Here is a 22,243-nt window from a genome sequence, read left to right on the forward strand (position 1 = left end):
CCAGCTCAGCTTCACGGGGAGCAGGACCAGCCTCTCTGCTCCAAGCACCTCTCCACTGGGACCAACTGTGCCAAAATTTGGGATTGTCAGAGGCAGGGACTGGAGCTGGGATTCTTGGGCCCAAGCACTAACGTGGCACGGAGCAGCACCTGGCTTTGTCCAGCAAAAAAAAGCAGGGGGTGAAACCCTCCCCTGCCCTTTTAAACCTGGACAAACTAGGTTTCTAATTAAAGCAGCACTTAATCATCTGTAAATGAGGAGCTGGGGGATATTTGATGCAAACAGAGAGTTGGTTGAAACTCTCTCGCACCGGCTGCGTCTTTGTCCCTCCGTGAGCCTGGGAATGGGTGTGATCTCCGGGTAGGAGTGTCTCTGCGGTTAAGTAGAGGATTGAATTACCGAACGCTGCTGTTCCCGAGCTGACAAGGTAGCAGAACAGCAAACAAAAAGTGCCTTGAAACTCACTCACTCCAGAGGAAAGGAAGGGAGAGCTGTGAGGAGCCCGCACGCTGCCCGGCAAGGTAAGAGCTGCCCTGCATCCCACCGAGTTGTGTCTCTGGAGGCCAGAGCTGTTTGGTGACTTGTTCTGGGGGACAGTCAGAAACCAACAACAAACCAACCCTCCCCCCAAAAAAGTGATAGTTTCCCTTTTGTTATAAATATTTCTCAGCTGGTGCAAGGCAGGATGGCTTTGCTGGAAGCAACGCGCCCATCCTGGTGGGTTTGGGGTTGGGACAAGGAGCTACCTCAGCTCCCTGAGCACCCATCTGAGCTCCAAGGACACAGGCTTTTCGTGGAGCTCTCTCTGCACAGCCTGGCTTTGATTTCCACGCAGCAGGCAACTGACAGCCTTTCGTTTCGGCCGGGTTTGTTTAGTGCTTTGTGGCTGGGAGGATCTGCTGGAAGCCTGCCTGCCTTTGCAGAGCTCTTCTGGATCCTGACAGCGACCGAAAGAAAAAAACAAAAAGAAGTGGTTGGAAGTTCTTGTGGGCAGGTGTGCTAATGGCCAAACTGCCGGGCTGCTTTGCTCTGTCAGTGCAGAGTGTTTTCTCACCCGCCTTCGTTCGAGACGCAAATTGCTCGGAGATGGAATGGAGCTGGGAGGCTCCCTGGCCGGTGTTTTTCTGAGGCGTGCACATGAGGAGCCTCAATATTTGACCCGGAGGAGCAGCCCTAGGAATTAGCACCCGTGGGAGGTTCAGGGTTACCCTCCGGCAGAGGGAAACAAAGATCAGAACAGCCTCAGCGAAGCGGCCCCGCTTGGGCACGGAATCGCCCGGGTGCTGCTGAAGGGGCGGCTCGGAGCCTGCAGCTAGAGGTGGGGTGATCCATCAGCCCCTCCTTTCCAACCGGGTTGTAGCATTCCCGGCTGGGCTGCCGGCTGGAGGCAGTAGCTGGGACAGTGTGGGCCAGGAAAGCCCTGATCATCTTCCCTCTCCTTCCTCCTGGCAGAGCCAGGTGAACCTCCCCTCCCCTCCTCTTCCTCCCTGGGTGAACAAGCCGCCCTTTTCCTCCTCCAGCTCCTTCCCACCGGTGAACTCGCAGGCCTCATGATCTTATTTCCTAGACAGGAATTTGTGGCAGCAGTTGCCACGGCAAAGGTTTCATGCCATGGAAGCAGTGTCATCCTGTTCTCCTGCCATCCCATGTGTCTTGGGGCTCCTGGTTAGGCTGAGACAATAAATCCCTGCTCTTGAATGGCCAGAGATGCTGAAGATGCTCACGGTGTCTCCTGATCTTTTATATGGAGCTGTGCATGTTTTTCTGGACTCCAAGCATGGAAGTTGTGACCTTTCCTGCTCTGGAGCCCCTGAGGAGGTCTGGGACATGTGACATGGAGGAGAGGCACTATGCCCTCTGTGACTTCAGGCTGGGTTTGTCCTGCAACCTGTTCTTTCAGCAGCACCTGTGCTGCAGTCCTTCCTCCCCAGCCAAAGAGGAGATAGGCTCAGACACCTGCCCCGTGCTTGGAACTTGCTGGGGCTCTGCTCTGTGCTGGGCACATCCTACTGGACCAAAAACCTTCCCTCAGTTTTAACAGAGCTAAATTCACAGTAGCCCACTTGGAGGCAGAGCCCTGAAATGCCCCGGGGGGTGAAGGGCAGCTCAGGGCACAGGGAGAGCCTTTGTGCTGCCTTTGTGCTGCTTGGCCCAGCCACCTCTGGGGACTGCCTGTGCCACCACCCCCTCTTCTCAAGGTCCTTCCTTCATCACAGGGAACGGGCTCTTTTGCAGCCCTCTGAAATTCACTTTGGGAATTACACAAATCCACCCATTGGGCTTTTATTTGTGTATGAAACGTCCAATTGCACGAGGAAGGACTCCACTGTGGACACCCCACACCCAAAATATCTCTGCTCCAGCTCTTGGTTTAGTCCCAAACATTCTTCAGCTTCTGCTGGCCCCTCAGAGAAACAGATAGTACAGTTACAAGGGGATACATGTTCTTACCACTCGTTAAAACCTCTCTTCTCATGCTCTCCCTTGCCACATGATACCACCCTGGAAATAGGCCTAATTATGATTTATCCTGGATGATTATACATTTTCACTGTATTTCCACCCATTCTGGGTGTAAAAGGACTGCAGGGAAGGATGAATATTGTAGCTAAGTCTTTAGCATCCTTCAGTTCAGAAAAGTCCTCTGAGATGTCATGTTAATTTCCTGCATCTGATGATGTGCATTTGCTTCAGCTGCTTTGATTTCCAAGGACCTCTGCTTGAAAAACAAATCCTACCATTTGTTACCTGCCTTTATCTGAGCCTATTCATGCTTATCTGAGGCAGCTCTGGGCAGAGCAACAGTGAAACTTGTTATTACTTTATATCCACGTCAGAGGAGGAGGCACAGGAGATGCTAAATTGCATGGTTGAGCTCCATCTTGGGCAGTTCCTGTGAAATGAGCTATTCAGAGCAGCTGACCTCTCCTACCTAGAAATGTCCTGCTGCCATGCCCTGGGATGGAAAAATAAGTTTCTGGCTGGCCCTTTATATAAAACTGCTCTTACAAAAACAGCTGGACAGGGTTAAAAACAGGCAGGGAAGGCATGTTCTGTCTGGGTGACACAGATGGAGTTACCCACCTTCCCTTTGGGAGGGTGTTAAGGCTTAAATTACTGTCCTTTGTTGCAGTCTATGAAATAGCTGCCTGGGTTTGAGCAAATCCCACCCATCCCAGTTTTTCAGATGCCTTGAATCCCTTCCCTGTGCTCAGACAAAACTCCCATTGGCAGCTCCGGGTGCAAAAGGCCATCCTGTGTGAATGGCTCTTTCTCAAGCTGTTCCCAGCATTTGCAGGGATGTTTTATTCATTTGGCTTTATGCAGTTGATGTGCTGCTCTCTCAAAAGCTGCCCTTCTTCTCCCCCAGGAAGGGATCACACACTCTTCTGCTGTGGGCATGCTGTGGTCCTGCTTTGGGCTGGGTTTGGCTTTTTATGCCAAGTGAGTGCCAGGCATGGGGACCTGTGGGCTGGGACTTTGCTCCTCTGGAGTGAGTCCAGAGTTGGCCACAGAGATGGTCTGAGGACTTGGGGTTGTTCAGTCTGGAGAAGAGTGGGCTCTGGGGAGACCTTAGAGCACCTTCCAGTGCCTGAAGGGGCTCCAGGAAAGCTGGGGAGGGACTTTTTACAAGGGCAGGGAGGGATGGGATGAGGTGGAATGGTTATAAAACCCTCACTCCAAGAAGGGCATTGAGGGGCTGGAGAGTGTCCAGAGAAGGGCAATGGAGCTGGGGAAGGGTCTGTCTTACAAGGAGCAGCTGAAGGAACTGGGGCTGTTCAGCCTGGAGAAAAGGAGGTTGGGGGAGAGACCTTCTCACTCTCTACAACTGCCTGAAAGGAGGTTGGAGCAAGTGAGGGGGCTGGTTTCTTCTCCCAAGGAACAAGTAATAGGACAAGAAGAAGCAGTCTCAAGTTGCCCAGGGGATGTTTAGATTGGATATTGGGAACAATTTCTTTCCCAAAAGGGTTGTCAGGCCCTGGCCCAGGCTGCCCAGGGCAGTGGTGGAGTCACCATCCCTGGAGATATTTAAAAGCCACGTAGATGTGGTGCTGAGGGACATGGTTTAGTGGTGGCCTTGGCAGGGCTGGGTTAACAGTTGGACTTGATGATCTTAAAGGTCTTTTCCAAACCAAACACTTCCATGATTCCTTGCTGTGCCATGTCAGCAGAGAGCTATGCTCTGGTGGGCAGGAGCCCCAGGGCTGGGCAGAAGAGGGTTTGGCTCACAAAATAGTGATGCACCAACACTGTTCACCATACAGCACGTAGCACCACAGGAGCAAAGTTACGCTTCCTTTTTGCCCCGTGTCCTTCTGTCACTCATTCCCAGCAATCTGCCTCATCTCCATTTGCCCTGTTGTCTTCCTGGAGCAGAGCAAAGAATAGCCATTGAAAGCCACGTTGAGAAGGAGACACAACAGAGGGGTCTCTTGGGGGTGGGATGGTGGTGAGGCATTTCCTCAAGGAGCAATTGCTTAGAGTGAGGAGACGCAAACGGAAACTCAGTCGCACCCACCAAGTCACAGCAGGACCAAGAGTGTCCTCACAGCTCACCCTGGGTTGGAAGGGCTGGATGAAACTGACAAACACACCAGGTATGTGGTGCTGAACTTCCCTCTGGCTTCACACAACCCTAGAGGATAACTCTAGCACGGGTGACGGGTACCAAAAATGTGACTGTTGTTGGGGTTCCCTTGAGAGAAGGTCCTGTGAAGGTCTGTCTCTGTTTCAGGTGGAGACCTGGGTAGGATTGGTTTCTCTCTGCTTGTTCTTTCAGCAGAGGTGTGTCATTCAGAAAGGATGAGCTTACCTTTGCAGCTCCAGAAACAAACCTTCCCCTGAATAAATCCATTGCTTCTCATCAGGCCAGAGGTTCACAGTCACCTCTGGAGTCCCATGTTTAGGTCCAGGTCATTGATTTTGCCATGCAAAATGCAAACCCTTATTTATTTTTTTTCTTTCTCAGAAGTCCTGGCTTTCTGTTCCCAAGTTTGATGTGATGCTTGCAGGTCTGAACTGGAGCAAAACTGGAACACTCCCTTCCTTTTGATAGTTAATATTAACCTCACCATTTTCCACTGGGAAGACAATGCTCTGGAAACCGGTTCCCCAGCTGGTCTGAAAGGAGCCAGGCCAGCACCCTTGCTCCATCACCATCAAACAAAGGTCCTGATAGCAAAGACTTAGTCAACTGCACTAGTTAAACTGTTCACCAGGAAACCCCTGCTTTTTGTCCTGCACACATACATGTCATGCAGATTGACATCTGCATGTTCTGGCAATTCATGTAAAACTGTTACCTGCAGAAGCAAAAATCATAACTCTTAGACTTGTTTTTTTGTGAAAGAAGGACCAGGTGGGCACCAGTGCTTGGGTTTAACTGTGATTTCGTTCTTGATTTTTGGTTTGGTGCACACTGAGAGATCTGGCAAGCCAGGTCTAGGGGCACAGTGGATGGGAGCTCGAGAGAGGTGAAGGGCAGCCTGGCAAGCTGGGCTCTCCACCCAGGGGTCTGCCCCTCAGGCCAAGTGGACAGTAATTCCCTCCAGATGGAGAGTCACTAGATCTGCTCTAGACCAAAGGTCAGGATGACGGGAACCACCCGGGGAGAGTCCTCCTTCAGACTTAAGCACCTAAAACTAAGACACCCCAGTGAGAGTGGATGAATCCCAGCCTCTCACCCCTCCCCTAGCCTTCCCCCAGGCTCTGTTCCTGCATAGGAAACAGTCTCCTCAGTTTCAGCTGTGAAAATGTCTTCTTTTGTGGGTCTGCCCTCAACTTCCAGCTGTCACACCCTTCCCATGAGCTTTTGTGCTCCCCAGGGCTCAGAAAGTTCTTGTACCCATGACCAAACACACATTCTTTCCTCCCTGATGTCTCAGCTCTTGTTTTACTTACCTGCAGTCATAATGTTAAATAACGCTCTGTTAAAATGCTGATGTGGGAGAGAATAATAGAATCACAGATTGATTTGGGTTGGAAGGAACATTTAAAGTTCATTAGCTCAACCCCCCTGCAGTGAGCAGGGGCATCTTCAACTAGATCAGGTTGCTCAAAGCCCCATCCAACCTTGAATGTTTCCAGGGATGGGGCATCTACCACCTTCTCTGGGCATCCTGTGCCTGTGTTTCACCACCCTCATTGTAAAAAATTTCCACTTACCATCTAGAGTAAATCTCTCTTTTCATTTAAAAACATCACCCCTTGTCCTGCCACTACAGGCCCTGCTAAAAGAGGACAGTAACTTTTTTTCCTGAAGGTGGTGAGTAATTAGAAGTTACTTTCTGAGAACGCTTCTAACCTGGACCACTTCTCTGGAAACCAGTAAGAGGAGTTAAAATGGCTCCAGCTTTGTTTTCCTCCTGCATGCACCTCCTGCCCTCACGGTGGCAGGAAGCCCTGCCTTTGGACGCAGTGCTGGTCCTGAGCCAGGAATCTCTCCCTTTCACCAGGAGAGAAAGAGCTGAAAGAAAGGAGAGGTTTGTTCCTAATGAGTTGGCAAGCTACCTGCTCACCTTTCCCTTAGGGTGGCTGGGTACTGTTGCTGACTCAATAACCTCAGCAGCAGGAGCCAGAGGTGGAATGGATACCTCGGGAGTAGGTGTGCACCAAGCTGTGTTTTATTCTTTGAAAAAAAAAATAAAAAATGCCCCAGGCACCATTCCAGGGGCAATGCTGCTGCAAGGCACTTGCACACAGAAGGCTTTTCACAGCTTCTTGTGCCACTGTTTTTTTCTCTCACGGATCTTCAGAGAGAGGTGAGGTGGGTTTGTGCCATAACGGTTCGTTGTCGGGCAGTGGGACTGATCTCAGGGGGAAGTTACTGCAGCTCCAGACTCTTTTTTTTTTTGCTGCTCCTGAAAGCTTTGAGTCTAACAGGGCTGCCTGCACCCTGCAGAGATCCTGCCTGCCTGGGAGGGCCTGCTGTTTTCAAAGGCTTCCCAGGGAAGAAGGACTTCTCGGGAAAACAGTCAGTCAAGAGCAGTGAGGGTGCTCTGACCTTCTCTGTAGGACACCAAGGCAAGGACTCCTGGCCTGCACATCCAGCCAATTTGTTCTCCCTTTTCCAGCACCAGTCACCGCCGAGCACTGGGCTCCACATCCAGCTTGATGGATGTGGAAACTCAGCCTGCATGACTTGGGAGTTGTGGCTGGTGCTAAGGCTTCCTGGTTTAATAGTCAGGACGTTGTTCTTGCATTGTTGAGAAGTTTCCTGAGACAATACAGCTCTGCTGTTCCCAGGAGAAGCAGCCAGTTGTGAAAATTTTAGAGGGAGGATTCAGAAATAGCCACAGTTTGGGGAAAAATCTCCTCCTACAAATCAGTTCCCCAAGATCATCTGCTAGAAGACCAGACTGCTGGAAAGCTACCAGCAGTGGGATAAATGCAGAGGACAAAGGAGGTCGTAAAGAGAGGTGTGGAGAGATGAGCAAGATTTTCTAGATGGAACGAGGTGCTGAGCTAGAATTTATGGCAGGTGGAAATGAGGCAGCTGCAAGGGACTAGTCAAAACCAGAGGAGATAAATCATGAGTTGCTGGCCCTCCTAAATCAGGTGTCCTCCAAGGAATCCGAAGGGACAGATGAGATACAGAATGAGGGCAGTTACAGCTGGGAAGGTGGTTATTTCCCAATAGCCTAGTCCTTCCTTGTGCTCCTTGCTTTTAAGTGAAGCTCAGTGGTGGGTTTGGAGAATCAGAGCCCACCTGCATGTGGCTCATGTGGGGCTGGAGGTAAAGGCTCGAGCATCAGTGGGTTTATGGGAAACACTGTGTGTAAAATATGAAGTCAGAGATGCCAAAAGTGGACAGGGGGTGAAGGTGGAAGACACTAAGCTGAAGGTCTGTTTCTCAGTGATGCCTGGGGTGGTGGTTACAGGTGGGGTGAGATTCCAGGGTTTAAGAGATGCAGCAGCTGAGTCTTGGGGAGATTGGTCAGTTTTTGTCAGACAGGACACACTGGATGTTGCTTGCGCAGAACCTGAGAAATTACTTGCACAGCTTGATCCAGTGAATCCTTTGAATTTACTAAACAGGGAATTCAAACCTCTCCTGAGGCATAGAGTACTTTCAGTTTGAGGGGCCATCAAGAACATAAAATACTCTCAGTGGTCTTCTCCTTCACCCCAGGCCCTTAAATCTTCACTCACATCAACCCTGAACAGACTTTAGTATCTCGGTCCTCACCATCCCAGCCTTTACCCCATGAGCAAAGAACAGGGAAGTCCAATAGCCTGTGATGGCAGGTAGATGCTTGGATGAGATGTGGTCTGATAATCCCTGGCTGCCATTCATGGAAAAAGGAAAAACCTGCCCATCTGAACCCAGGTGAAGTCCATTCTCATCTCCAGAGCCAATGACCCTGAGGAGGTGAGCAGGAAGTTTCTTCCCAATCTTAATTCATCCTGTCTGATGCCCCAGCTCAAATTTTGATCCCTCTCAACTGAAGAGAAGACTACAAAAGCCCTGGTGAGGCCTTGGAACAGGCTGCCCAGGGAGGTGGTCGAGTCACCATCCCTGGAGGTGTTCAAAAAGTGTTTAGATGTGATGTTTCAGGATATAGTTTAGTGGCTGTGGTAGTTGGATTATGGTTGGACTTGGTGACCTTGAAGGTCTCTCCCAACCTTAATGATCCTATGAGGACCACTCCATGTTATTGCCCTAATGCCAAACTGGTGGGAAGGCTCAGCTTGCTGGAAGTGCAGCACCTGAGCAGGGTCTCATGGTCACAGGCTCCATGGACCCAAGCCCAGAAAGCCCACCCCAGCCATTGAGCAGTCTCATTTCAAAAACATTAAATAAGGGCAAGCCTGCCAGCTTCCCTCATGAGCTGCTCCAACATTTAATGGCCCACCGTGATCAGAAATAGCATCTTATTTCAAGGCCTGGTTTATGTCACTTTAGCTTCCAGGCAACAGCTCTTTCCAAGAAGCCTGAAGAGCTCTCTGTGGCCAGCCAGGCATGTCTGTGCAGGCCCTCTCTGTGGCACATGAGCCTCAACAAGCTCCTGAACCTGGACCTCACAGGACTTAGAGGAGGAGGGTGAACTGAGCTGCACTTCTTCCTCTTTTGCCAGCCCCTAAAAAGCCTGTCCCACTTATCCCTGACTCATCACCACATCCAAGGTGGGTAATGCAGGTCAGCTTCTCTGTTTGTGCAAGATGGTGGAATCTCCCACCAGCACATGTCACAGGTGCTCTCACCTATCCCAACTTGATATTTCCTGCCAGAAAAATTAGAGGATATGATGTGATGGAGCACGTGTCATGAGAAAGAGGGCACATCCCATTACTGGACCTCCCTACCCACCATTTCCAAGTGAGATAAAAGCCATTTTTTTTCTCCTCCTGCAGCAGGAAAATAAAAAGACAGCTTGCATTGGTTGAGTGCTGTACTTCTGGACAGTCACTCACTAGGGACAGTCACCATTCAAAGCAACACTCCCGAGCAGCAGCTGAAGAACCTCAGTCCAACTCAATATTCAATTTCATTCCTCTGGGCAAAACAAGAGTTAATTGCTGTCCTCTCTGCAAACAAAAAATGGCACCTACTTGGGCCCAGATGCCCAACTATAATGGAGACAATGAAACCAATTCAACGGCCCTGGTTTACCTCATCTAATGCCAGTCCAAGTATTCCCAATAATTAGGCCTTTCAGCCTGGAAAGGCTGGAGCCACAGCTGCTTCCTATTTTCCCAGAGCTGTACAGAACATTAGTCATTTCACTGAGGTTTTTTTTTGTGACTGTGACTGCAGCCCAACAAGTGTGTCGCCAAAACCCAGACCAGCCAAATCAAGCTGAGTTCAGAACGTGCTGTGGGAGCTTGAAATTATCTCCTCTCCCCCTCCTCAGTCCTTATTTTCCCTCCCCACCCAAACAGCCCCAGTCTGCCTGAAGGAATGTCCTGCTAGGTCTGCTTTCTCAATGCCTACCAGGTTGACCAACGTGAAATGGTGATTGCTGGCACTTCCACCCCAACTGTTACTTGTTAACCAATCTTGGGAGTGACCTTGACACTTAGTCACTAGTCCTTCCTGAAGGCAAAGCTTTCCCCCCTCATTCTGCTGGTTGGAGAGGGGATGATATTTAGAAATCTTTGTTACCAAAACTGTGTTAGAGAAGGGTTTGCTTTTAGCTCTGAATACTCCAGGTTGTCCCCACTGTGACATCCAGCCAAGGTGCCAGCCACTGACATCTGGGTTCCAGGTCCTTTGCCCTCACAGAGTCCTTGGAGTTGGAAGGGATCTCCAGAGATCATCCAGTCCAACTCCCCTGCTAAAGCAGGATCCCCTGGAGCACATTACTCTGAACTGCATCCAGGTAGGTCTTGAGTATCTCCAGAGAAGGGGACTCCACAGCCTCCCTGGGCAGCCTGTCCCAGGGCTCTGTCACCCTCCCAGTAAGGAAGTTTTTCCTCATGTTCATATGGAACTCTCTGTGTTCCAGTTTATGCCCATTGCCCCATGCCCTCTCCCAACCAAGTAGTGATGACCCAACTGAGCAGCTCCAAGCCTGCAGTTACCTTTGCTCTGCAGTGGCCACCACGCGCTGGTCGTACCTCACAGTTCATACTCATGGTGTGTCATGTGTCCCTTCTTTGCAGGGGTGTGAGAGCCCCTGGAAATTGTGGAAACAGGGTAGCTGGCCCTGGGGGTGGAAGTTGAATAGCTGCATGTTACTCATGTGGCAGCAGAGAAGAGAACTACACCTCCTTTAGTGCCTCTTTCCCTGCTCCACAGGCAGAGCTGTGTCTGTACCAGGAAGCAAAGGTCTGTCCTCACAACCAGGGTTTTTTTTCTGGTGAATTCCTACCCCAGAGGCAGTTGACTCATGCTCCTTGCTAATTTGTGTTTCGCCTAGCTGGGCAAAACTGGTTTGATTGAGATAGGAACTGACCCAGACACAGCTGCTGAAACCCCATGGTGAACCCAAGCCTCTTAAGGTCTCTTTTTTTCTTTTTCTCTTTTTCAATTAGACGTTTCTGCCCTTCCTGGTTTCAGCACAGATGGGAAGTTTTTGCTCCAAAAAATACTGTGTCTGGGCAAGAGTTGAATTATGGGATCATCTGATTAAAAACCCACATTAAATCACTAATGAAATGAGCTGTCTGATTATATAAGTCATATTCCTATTATTTCTAACTTGGCCACCAGCCGAAAGGAGCTGGAAAGTCTAAAGAAACAGCCAGACTTCTCTGTACTTCTCACCAAACCCCCCCCCCCCCCCAGTTTAATGACTAAGGAGGAAGGGAGGGACAGCATTTCCAAGAAAAGTGGGGACTGGAGTTAAGGGGCAGGTTTCAGATGGAGGAAAGAGTCCCAGGAGTGGAGGAGATCCAAGTTCCCTCTTCTGAGTCAAGAGGTTGGGGTGGGAATCAGGAGAGCTTTGCTGGCTCTTGGAGGGTTTTGTCCTACATGGCTCTTTGTGCTCAGAGGAATCTCAGCACCCTTTGGGTTAACTTTTCCCAGCAAAGAGGCTGGGATGCTTGGAAAAGCAAGGAGCCAGCTGTGTCTCACAGCTGGCCAGCTGCTGGTTTCATGTGCTGTTAGCAGGGGAGGACGGTGCCTGCTGCTTTCCACAGGGAGCAAAGTCAGTCTTGGTAAAAAAAAAAAAAATACAGCTTCAACTCCCCGAATTCTCCTACACATCCAAACATCTTTATTGGCTTTATTTCCACGTTGTTCCTGTTTTGATGCTGGAAGGAAAAACCCTAATAAATTAAAAAGATAGCTGAGGGAAAAGGCTTCGTTTGTTTTTTTCTTTGACTGGGACTTTTCAAATGCCATATTAAAAAGAAAGGAAAGGTCTTTTGGTTAAAGATCTGAACTGAGATCGTGCTTTTTGCTTCAGTTCCTGCTAGCCATGGACTGAACAGTAGGTGAATCAGGACCCCATGCAGAAAAGCTTCTAGCCTCTCTGTAGACACTGAAATACCTTCCTGGATCTGGCTTTTAATCTGTGTGGGTCTCAATCACCTTTCTGGGAATTGAGATGAAAAATGCATGGTTTTCTCCTCATTGTTTGTCTTCTTGCCTAGAAGCTATCTGGAGGACCTGAGAGGGAGATGAAGGTTGCTGAATACACTCCTAGTAGGTGCATGAAGCCACGTGGACTCAGTCTTCCATGGTCCTTCAGAGGTTCAAGAAGGAGTCAGCACATCTTGACCTCTGCTGCCCAGGGCTGCCAGGCTGTGGGTGCCTGCTCAGATACCAGAGAGGTGTTGGGGCTGTGCTCAAACCGCCCCTGGAGGTACCTACTTCTCTCTGCTGCCTGTGCAAGGGGCCAGGGTCTGGCAGCTCTGGGCTGTAGAAGATCTGGATGGACCAACAGCCTTGCCTGGAACAGCAATTTTTGTGCTCTGACACAGTGTGCAGACACTTCAGGAGAAGGACCATGGCTTCTCATGAGTTTGTGGTGCAAAGTGCAGCATGTCTCTTATAACATGAGCAATGAACATGCCTGCTGGCAAAGGATCATCTGGCTTTGCTCTTTCCTCCCTCAGAAGGAGATTATTCCATGGGTTTGTGCTCTGGCTTCTCATATTTTTTCCTCTTCCTGTGACTCAGTTGCTGTGTGGAGTTGAGGCAGCCACGGCACTGTTCCTTCTCATAGGTGGTTCCCTCTCACAGCTGAGCAGAGGAGCTCAGGAGAGGCCATGGCCTACAACCAGAGCAGACTTTTAATCCAGAGACAGAGAAGAAAAGGCAGGCAGTCGAGTTGTTGTTGTTGAACACAGAGCAGTTGTTCAGTCTGCCATGGGCCAGTGCGAGTCAGGGGAGTGACCTGGCCGAGCAAATCCGTGCAAGGTGCAAGAATCCATGAGCTGTGTCTTCTCTCCAAGCTGGGCTTTGGTTTGTGAGCAGGACTGACTCATCCAGCAGCAGCTGACATGGGTCTGGGCCCTCCACAAACACAGTCTGTTCCTGTGGCCTTCCCATCAGAGCTGAGCTGCTCAGGAGGCACCTGCCCATGCCCCACGGGCCAGCCAGCTCTGCTGGAATGTAACCCCATACATTGGTTTGGGGTTTGATTTGCTTCAGGATGTTTCCCTGTAAAAAAATCTGGGTTCAGAAGTTGCTTTTTCAGCAAAACCTCAACTATCCAAGCAGGGAACGTGGCTAAGCACAGTCCTTTTTTCTTTTTCCAGCTGGTAGGTAGGATAGGAGGTGGATGGCAGATCTTCACCCAACAGAAGGGCAGCTGCAGGTACCAAAAATATCTCAAATGCACCTTTGTGTGGGCAACTGAAATCTACCTCTTCCCCACAGAGGTAGCAGAGCCTGGTGAGCTGCTCACCCCTGTGTAAAGTAGACATCAGGGTCATCAGTTGGATGACTCCACATATTCTGCTGACTGAGCTGGCTGTGTCTTCATTGACCTTTATGGAGCTGAGAGCCTGGTGCCCTGCCCTGAGATACCTTTCAGTTGTCTTTATTTAGATCTGAATCTCCTCCTGAAGTGGAAGGGCTTCATTCCTTAGGCTCTCAATGCCCCAGGAGACCTGACCTGACATCCTGTGGCTGTTCCAGGAGGCATTGGTCTCCCAGAGCTCCACCATTGTCCCTTCCACCCCTTGTGCCATGGTGGGAGCAAAGCAGCACTGATGTCCAGTCCAACACCCCAGCAAATCCTTTTCATCTCTTTAAATAAGGGAAAACCAATTCCATACCAGAACAACAATACCCAACCCAGTCTTTTCTGTCTGTGGTCCCACACTTTGCTTGGTCCCCCATGAGCATGGATATCTTGGGAATGGGGGTTCATCCCACCAAACTGCTGATAACTACAGCTCTGCTCTCTTCATAGTCAGCAGAGAGACAGAGACACTTCAGGGTGTGGATTATCTGTATTAAACCTCCACTGATGGTGAGAGGAACCCAGCTGGCCAGTGCACTTATTGGTGTATCCAATTAAATGGTTGTTTTTATGTCTTCCTTTTCCTTCCAGCTCAGCCTGCAGGATGACAGACAGTGACACAAACCTCCCAACTATTGAGAGAAAGCTGGGACTGCAGATATGGAGTGTAGAGGTATGACAAGAGACAATGGTGGCAGATGTCCTCTCCATGTGTGCGTGCATGTGTTTCAAGAAAGAGATATTCCTGAAGTAAGCTGGGTGGGAAAACAGGGAGGTACAGATAAGAGGCAGTGGGAAACAGGAGACCCAGCTTCTCCCTGTGCAACTTCCAATGTTATTGCTTTAGTTTCCTGCTCTATAAAACAGGGATAATATTGGCTGAGGAAACGTGAGTGTGACGGGATTGAGGCTGTTTCTCCAACACTGGAGGATTTTTGCACCCCTTCCCCTTTGGGAGCCAACACAGGGCTTCATTAGCACACCAGAAGTTAATTACCCGTTTCACCAAGAAGAGGGGTTATGTGTAGGTAACCTTAGTCCACACCAGCAGCTGCCATGGGGTGGGCACCCATTTTTGCACCACAGGCAGCCCAGGGGGTCTATTTGCACTTCATCCTTATTTTTCCCACTCTGATCAATGGGTCACTGAAGGGAGAGCTACTGCATATTGCAAGGTCACCTTCTGCTTGCAGTGGTATTTTCTTCTTCTTTGGAGCTAGGTTGTGGTCAATTTTGCCTTCTTCTGGCCCAATTCATCAAGAATATTGCCTTGCAATGAGAGGGGGCTTAGAATGAGGTCCAGAGCCCACCCAGGGGAGCAGTAGGAAGGGGCTCCAAAACGTGTACCCGAGTGGTGGTGGCTCTCTACAGGGCCCAGCTCTGTTCCAAATATCACAAGGTCTTTGTCTTTCCTTTTCTCTCCAAAGCACTATACTAAGCTCTTTCCAAAGGATCTGTAATTAGAGCTGTGTGGGTTCACCCAGGTCAGGCTGGTATGCTGGGAAACGAGTCAGGCCACCAGAAGAATGTATGTCTAATGCCAGGAAACCACAGAGCCAGTTCAAGCCCAGGAGCTGCTTGTGCAGCCCACGTGCATCCAGGCACCTACTCTGGGCAGGCATGTCTGGTTAATTGTGCACTTGCACCAGATGATGTGTGCATTCAGGGTTTGGAGGAGTGAAGGATACGCTGGTGTCCTCATGTCTGTCTTTGCTCAGCGCTCGCTACAACTTGCTGTGAATCACTGGCAAAGTGGTTTTCCTAACATAGTTATCATTCAGCTTATGGGCACTGAGTAAAAACCATGCCCCAAAACTAAACCTAGGATGAGGTGTGCTCACTCCCCTGGGTCAGCCTGACCCCCAGGTCTTCTTGCTCTAGACCTGCAGGATTGCAGAAGGGCAGGGAAACAACAACAACAACAAAAATCATTTACCATTTGCCCCTCAATGCTTTTGGGATTTCCCCCAGAAGCAGCTTTTCCCAGCTCACAAGCACAGTCCTGATTCTTCCTTCTCCAAACCCTGATTGTCACCTTAAAGTGTCATGCACCCCAGCTGTCCTGATTCACACCCCCCAGCTTCTGGCTCTGAAGTTGTAGCAATGATCCAAACCTTCATTCCCTTACAGAACATGAAGATGGTTCCTGTACCTGAGAAGGCTTATGGGACTTTTTTTGAAGGGGACTGTTACATCATTCTGCACGTGAGTGGGACTAGCAAACATTGGTCTCTTTGGTAGGCAACTGGTTCAACCCTTTTCCTGTAGCTGTGACTTGGATCCTAGGTCCCCTCCCTAGTGAGAGCAGCCCTGTGGGTACCTGTGGTTGTGCATATGCATTCACCATCTCATCACACACCTGAATTCAATGTGGTTGCGACATTTAGTAAATCAAAAGTCCAGAGGAACTATTAACTTAATAATTCGTTAAATTATATTTCTTCTAATCAACTGAGTCATATCCAGACATGGCAAAATGTCCAATACATTCCTGGCAAACTAAATCAAGGCCCACGTTTGCATGACTTGTGGGAGTCTTTCAGGGGTGTGAGAGTGGGCTGAGTGGAGGGTCTCACTTTCAGCAGATGATGTGGGTTATGGAGGTGTGCTACAGAGAGGTCCTGCAACCTTTCTCATGTCCCCTTTAGGGCACTAGTTGAACCCAGCTCCCAGGCTTCCTTCTAAATCTCTTCATCAGCACAGAGGAATCCAGGCCCCATTGCATCAAACAATGTCCATATGGTGGAAAACAGAAGCACTTCCCACTTCCTGGGTCTGATTGCCCCTCCTGCAAACATCTCCATCAATCAAGAAACCATCCCACAATAAAGAAATGCATGTCCTCTGTACGTCAAGCTAGGAAAGCAGGATGGGACAGTGACACAGAATGAGTCTTCTCCTCTAATTCTCCATGCACGTGCCTTCATGCTACCATTCAAGTGCTGAATAAATGTGGCAGCAACCACCCAAAGAAGTGCTTAGAGCAGAACATGAGTGTCCTTGCAAGGAGATGAGTATAGATTTTGGTGCTCACAAGCTCAGCTTATGTTGCAATACCCTCCTCAGGTAGAAGAGCCTTTAATCAGCCCATTACTCCCTTTCCCCCCTGCAGACAGGAGGATAAAACCACTCATTTCTGCATTTTGCATCTTGACTAGAGTCTCTCCAAACACAGGTTGTCCACAGGAAAATGGGACTTTGATCCTTTTCAGTAATAATGGATTAAATTGAGAGATTTTGCCATAAATTAATTACCTGTGCCTAGAGGGACTGAGCTGTGTTTTATTCACATTCTTCCACTGTGTTTCGCTGTGGTATCACTGCACAAAGCAAATAAACAGAACTTAGTGTCAAATCCAGTTTATAAAATGAGCTTTTATTACCTCTCCCAGGTGTCCATGATAGGGTTTAACACAGTAGGTGCTGAAAAATAGCTGGCACAGCTCACATAATGCCAAGCACACCTGTTCTCAGATCATTTGCCTCCTCCTTTGAGGCTGTTGGGGTTTTCTGTAATAAGATGAAGCCCAGTGTGCACATCCAGGCTCAGCTCCATTTGGAGTTACGATTGTTTTACAAGTCAACAGGAATTTAGAGGCAGTTTGTGTTACTATGTAGTGTGATACGAGAAAGAGAAGAGGAAGGAAAAGAATAGTATCTCCAGGAAAAGAAATCACGGGGCATGTCACGTTTAAAAAGCTGCTCTATGAGAAAAAGGTCCTTTAAGTTTTAATATCAAACTCTACAAAGGTAAGACAGGTTGAACACATTCACTTTTTGTAATTGCACGGGCACTCAGAATTCCTTGGTGTCAAGAGTTACAAAAGAGTGTCAGACAGAAACACCCTTCAGCTCAAATGCACATAAACCCCATAAACGCTCTCCTGAATAAGATCCCTGGCTCCAGACTGAGCTCCCAGGGAGCACCCCAAGACTCTGTCCTGTTTCTCCTGGCCCAGAAGAAGGGCAGAACTGGGAAAGGCCCTGGGAAATGGCTCGGTGGTTTGGCCAGGTTTCCCAGGCAAGTGTGTGCCAATCTCCTTTCAGTGTAGAACAAGGAGCAATGGGTGCAGGCTAGAGCACAGGAAGTTCCACCTCAATATGAGGAAAAACTTCTTTACTGTGAGGGTGACAGAGCCCTGGGACAGGCTGCCTGGGGAGGTTGTGGAGTCTCCTTCTCTGGAGACATTCAAGACTCAATGCATTTCTGTGTGACCTGCCCTAGTGTCTGTGGTGATCCTGCTCTGGCAGGAGGGTTGGATTCAATGATCTCCAGATGCCCCTTCCAACCCCTAGCCTTCCTGTGATTCAGTGATTCCGTGTGACACACACACACGGGCTGTGTTTTCCACCCTGACTTGTCTTTCCCCACCTCTTCCAGACCAAAAGAACCTCTCGCGGCACCGCTGTGGATTTGCATTACTGGATTGGCAAGGATTCATCTCAGGATGAGCAAGGTGCAGCAGCCATGTATGTCACCCAGCTGGACAATGCCCTCAGAGGGAACCCCGTGCAGCACCGGGAAGTGCAGGGACACGAGTCTGAGACCTTCCAAAGCTACTTCCGAAACGGCATCATGTGAGTAGAGTAAGATACCCTACGGTGATGAGGTGGGTCCTGGTCCCTGGGGTTCCCTCTGCTTCTCTCCACCCACCTTCCAAATATCTGAAAAACATGGATCAGCACTGAAATTGGTCAAAATTCAAAAGGAAAAAAAAAAACATTTCCATTTTAAGGAAGTCAGCTGTCAGCACTGGCACCATCTCATTCTGTTCTACTGGTCGTTTTCCCAGATACCTGCTGTAATTGCATCTTAACCTCCCTGTTGTTCACCTTAGGGTTTTCCTTCCTCTCCTCCACACACTTTAGATTGATATGCCCACTCAGAGCACTTCAGATTAATATCCACCTAGAAGAGAAGTGCTGATTTGGCTCACACTGGGACTAATACTCCTGCAGTGGAAGGAGAGCTTGGCTCTGGACTTTTGCCATCTAAAAGTTGCTGTTGAATCCAAGCCTGTGGTCTTCGCTCACTTTGGAGTCTTTGGAAGGTGATTCTAATAGTTGCCCTTCAGGACCTTCCCTGGCAATAAGCAGCCTAAGTGCCTTACTTTTAGACTGCTGAAGAAAACTCAGATGAAAACCCACCCTTGGTCAATACCCTGTCTCCCAGTCTGGGTTTTGATACCTCTGTACTGGGAGTCTCCACAACCTCTCAGGAGTTTCCTCAGGATTTTGGTGAAGAAGAAATTGTTTTTACTCTCATCTCACAGATGAGCAAGGGACAATGAAGGACTAAAATTCAGACACACAAAAGTGTGTAGGTTTAAGAGTCTAGTTGGAAACTTGTCTGCCTCTGAAATCAGTGCATGTTAGACTTCACCTTGGCCTAAACCACATGCCCAAGGTCACACAGGAAGTCTGAGGCAGGATGAGAAATTAAAGCAGGGTCTTTCCACACCTTGGTGGACTAATCAACCAGAGCATCCTCCTGTGGATACGTTAAACTGGACCAAACCAGTCTGAGGTACTGTGACTCAGGCACACACCTGACCACACTTGCATTCTCCACCAAGCTATGATAAAATACATTCATTGCCCACAAGGCAAAAAACTAGAAGACTCTCAGCAGCTGCCTCTTTTCCCCATAAATGGCAATTACATTTTGTCAATTATTACTGTAGGGTGAACACTAGATCTGTTTTCTAAAATGGTCTAGGGTATGTGGAACTGGGTTAGACTTGCCTAAAACCCAGTAAGAACATTCTGGGACTTCCCTGAGGGACCATGTCCTCTCATGATGTGCTTGTGTCTTCCTTGCAAAGTCCATGGGAAGGAGGGGGTGGTGTCATGCAGTGCCAACAGCAGCTTTTGCAAAGTGGGTGCTCAAGGATGGAAGAACAAAACCGAGAGATTGAATCTGAAAGTCAGAGTCATGTCCCTGTTTACAGTTGCTTTTTCTTCTGCTTATGGCAACTGTTTCCCATCTAAGCTACTTTTAACAGAATAACTATTTTGAACAAAACCGACTTTTAGCAAAAAGTCTGTTTTCTGCAAAAATCTGCTTTATTTTTTAATTGAACTTGTGTGGAACATTTCAGTTCTGAGACGCCACTGCTATGGTCAATGGGATTTTGCTTTGTGTTATGTTTCCATTGCCACCCCTGACCAACCTGTTCATCTACACTCCCAAGATGCACAACAGCAACACAGGAGACACAACAGAAGGACACCTGTGAGGAGTCATGGTTTGACCAGGGACCATGAACAATGGAGGGAGGTGACACAGCATTTGATACTCCATTTTTCGGATTTGAGATTATATCAACTCCAGATTTTTTTACCTGTCACCAAAAACTTGAGATGCCCTCGGAGGAGAGAGGGGAAGGTGTTTTCTAACCAGCTCTAACTTTTTATTCCCTGCTACACAACAGCTACAAGAAGGGAGGAGTGGCCTCAGGCTTTAAGCATGTGGAGACCAACATGTACAACATCAAGCGTCTTCTTCATGTCAAGGGGAAGAAGCACGTGTCAGCCACAGAGGTAAGAAGAGCCCTCCCTGCTTATGGATCATTTCTCATTGCCTCTGCTCCTCCACCCGTTTTTGACCTGGTTTGCCTCCTAGGTAGCTCATCTCTGCTCAAGGACTCCCACTGTGGGTTCATTTTCAAGACCTCCGCAGGGGGGTTGGAATTGCCCTGAGAGAAGCCGTTTGGCTCTGGGAACAGCCAAGTGCTGACAGAGTGACATGTCCCTGCAGACCAGCTGCTGTGTCCCTGGGCAAGTTTGCCATGGTTGTGACTTGCCCTCTTGTTGTGTCCCCATAGATTTCCCAAGCCCTTTAATTTCCTCATGACAGGTAGCACTTTCCTGGGACAGTTTCAATAAGGGTGATGTTTTCCTGCTGGACCTTGGGAAAGTGCTGATCCAGTGGAACGGGCCCAGCTGCAGCATTGCTGAGAAAACTAGGGTGAGTACAGATCCTTGATTTACTAGCAGTATTTTTTTGATGTCTGGAGGGGGAAAAAAGCAAAACAAAACAAACAATTCAGCACTTAATGTTTGCCAATCTCAGAAAAACAAACAAAATGTGGATTAACAGAGAAGATCATGATAAATCATCTACTTGCCCATCCACTGGTATCAGAGGGCCAGGGAAGTGCTTTGCTCCATTTCAGTCCTGGCCTCAGCATGGTTTTCATGGAGAGCTGTGAGGACATCACTAACTCCATCTCCAGAGGGGCATCGAGCTCTCTCTGGGGAGGTCCATCTCTATCCTTCTGTGCTCTGTATTTTGCAGGATGTGGGACTAAAAAGTCAGCAGTACCAGCAGGTTTAGCTGTGGTAACTACCACATGGATAGGTGAATTTTCATTTTTATTTTACAGCATCACAGGGAATTCCAGCTTGGTCAGTATGAGACAAGCAGGAATACATAACCCAGATGTTGATATGTCAGATCCATAGCCCTTAAGGCACTTTGCAAGGGGGTCATTACCCTTATTTTACTGATAGAAGAACCGAGGTATGGAGGTGTAATAAAGCATGATACATCAATGAGTTATCAGCAAAGTTGATGGCCAAACTCAGCCAGTCATTGCACACATTAAAGGCAGATGGGTCTGCTCATCACATGGTGTCACCTGATGAGCTGGGACAGAGAGAAGCTTTGTAGGGAAGGTGGTTTTCCAGGACATGAAGACTAGGGGAAAAATGCAATGGGATGGTGGAGAAAAGACAAAGAAACCCTCAGGACAGAGAGAAGGGGGAGCAGGTAGAGAGAAGGCTGCTGTGAGGAACAAGCTCTGGTTCATCTCAGGCCTGGCACTCAAACAGGTCATTTCCTAGGTCTAACAAAGAGGGGCCCCTTTCAAAGCTATTGTGGGAAATAGAATTCAATGGAAAATGGAGATTGCAGCCTCATTAGTTGCTTGGCGCTTCACGCTGCTTTTTTTTCACAGAAAACATCCCCTTTTTTTGAATACTCAAAACATTTAAATGTAAAATGTCACCACGGGGAGCCCAGGGTCCCGCCGCTCTGCAGCATCCAGCCTGGTTCTCCTCAGCGTGCCTGCATCTCTCTCCCAGACCATTTCAGAAGATCATTGGACCTGCTCATGTGCAGTCACAGGGAGGCCATTCCTGTTGTGCCTGTGCCCTGTGGGAGGGAGCACCAGCAGTGCATGGAATAAGCAATGTTTTCCTGAGAGTTAGTTAATACACAGGCACTGTAGGCACATCCCTTTTGGTTTGTTGTTTTTTTTTTTATTAACAACTGAATTTGGAGGACACTAGAAGCTTTAGGGAGCTGTCATAATCTGGCTCGGACTACGGGTGCTGAGTCAGTGCTCTGGGTGTGAGGGCTGCTGAATCCATTGCCTGGATCAGGGCTCACTCCCCGCGGGTCCTTGTGCAGGGCCTGGCGCTGGCGCGGAGCATCAGGGACGGCGAGAGGGGCGGGCGGGCGCAGATCGGCATCGTCGACAGCGAGAAGGACTCCCCAGACCTGATGCAGATCATGAAGATGGTGCTGGGGGAGAGGCGTGGGGAGCTGCGAGATGCCATCCCCGATGCAAAAGCGGATGAGCTGCAGAAGGCAAACGTCCGGCTCTACCAGTAAGTCCAGCGGAGTCACAGAGTCACAGGCTCCGATAGAGACGGGGAATGACAGAACGGTTTGGGTTGGAAGGGACACTAAAGATCATCCAGTTCCAACCCCCCTGCATGGGCAGGGACACCTCCCACCAGCCCAGGTTGCTCCAAGCCCCATCCAACCTGCCCTTCAACACTGCCAGGGATGGGGCAGCCACAGCTTCTCTGGGCAACCTGGGCCAGGGTCTCCCCACCTTCAGAGGAAAGAATTTCTTCCTAATATATCATCTGAA

General features: G+C 49.1%; 1 protein-coding gene across 1 annotated transcript in view; it reads left to right on the plus strand.

The window, feature by feature from the left end:
* Positions 1-442: 442 nt before the first annotated feature.
* The window catches only part of VILL (villin like), a 36,103-nt gene continuing 14,302 nt past the window's right edge, over positions 443-22,243 (plus strand). The window contains exons 1-7 of the mRNA XM_051612254.1: positions 443-521; positions 13,950-14,031; positions 15,489-15,563; positions 17,740-17,936; positions 19,793-19,901; positions 20,218-20,328; positions 21,775-21,974. Coding sequence (XP_051468214.1) covers positions 13,963-14,031; positions 15,489-15,563; positions 17,740-17,936; positions 19,793-19,901; positions 20,218-20,328; positions 21,775-21,974 — 761 coding nt within the window. The 5' untranslated portion in view covers positions 443-521; positions 13,950-13,962. The remainder of the gene's footprint in view (positions 522-13,949; positions 14,032-15,488; positions 15,564-17,739; positions 17,937-19,792; positions 19,902-20,217; positions 20,329-21,774; positions 21,975-22,243) is intronic.

This window comes from Apus apus, chromosome 2, assembly GCF_020740795.1.
Source record: "Apus apus isolate bApuApu2 chromosome 2, bApuApu2.pri.cur, whole genome shotgun sequence".
NCBI lineage: Eukaryota > Metazoa > Chordata > Aves > Apodiformes > Apodidae > Apus > Apus apus.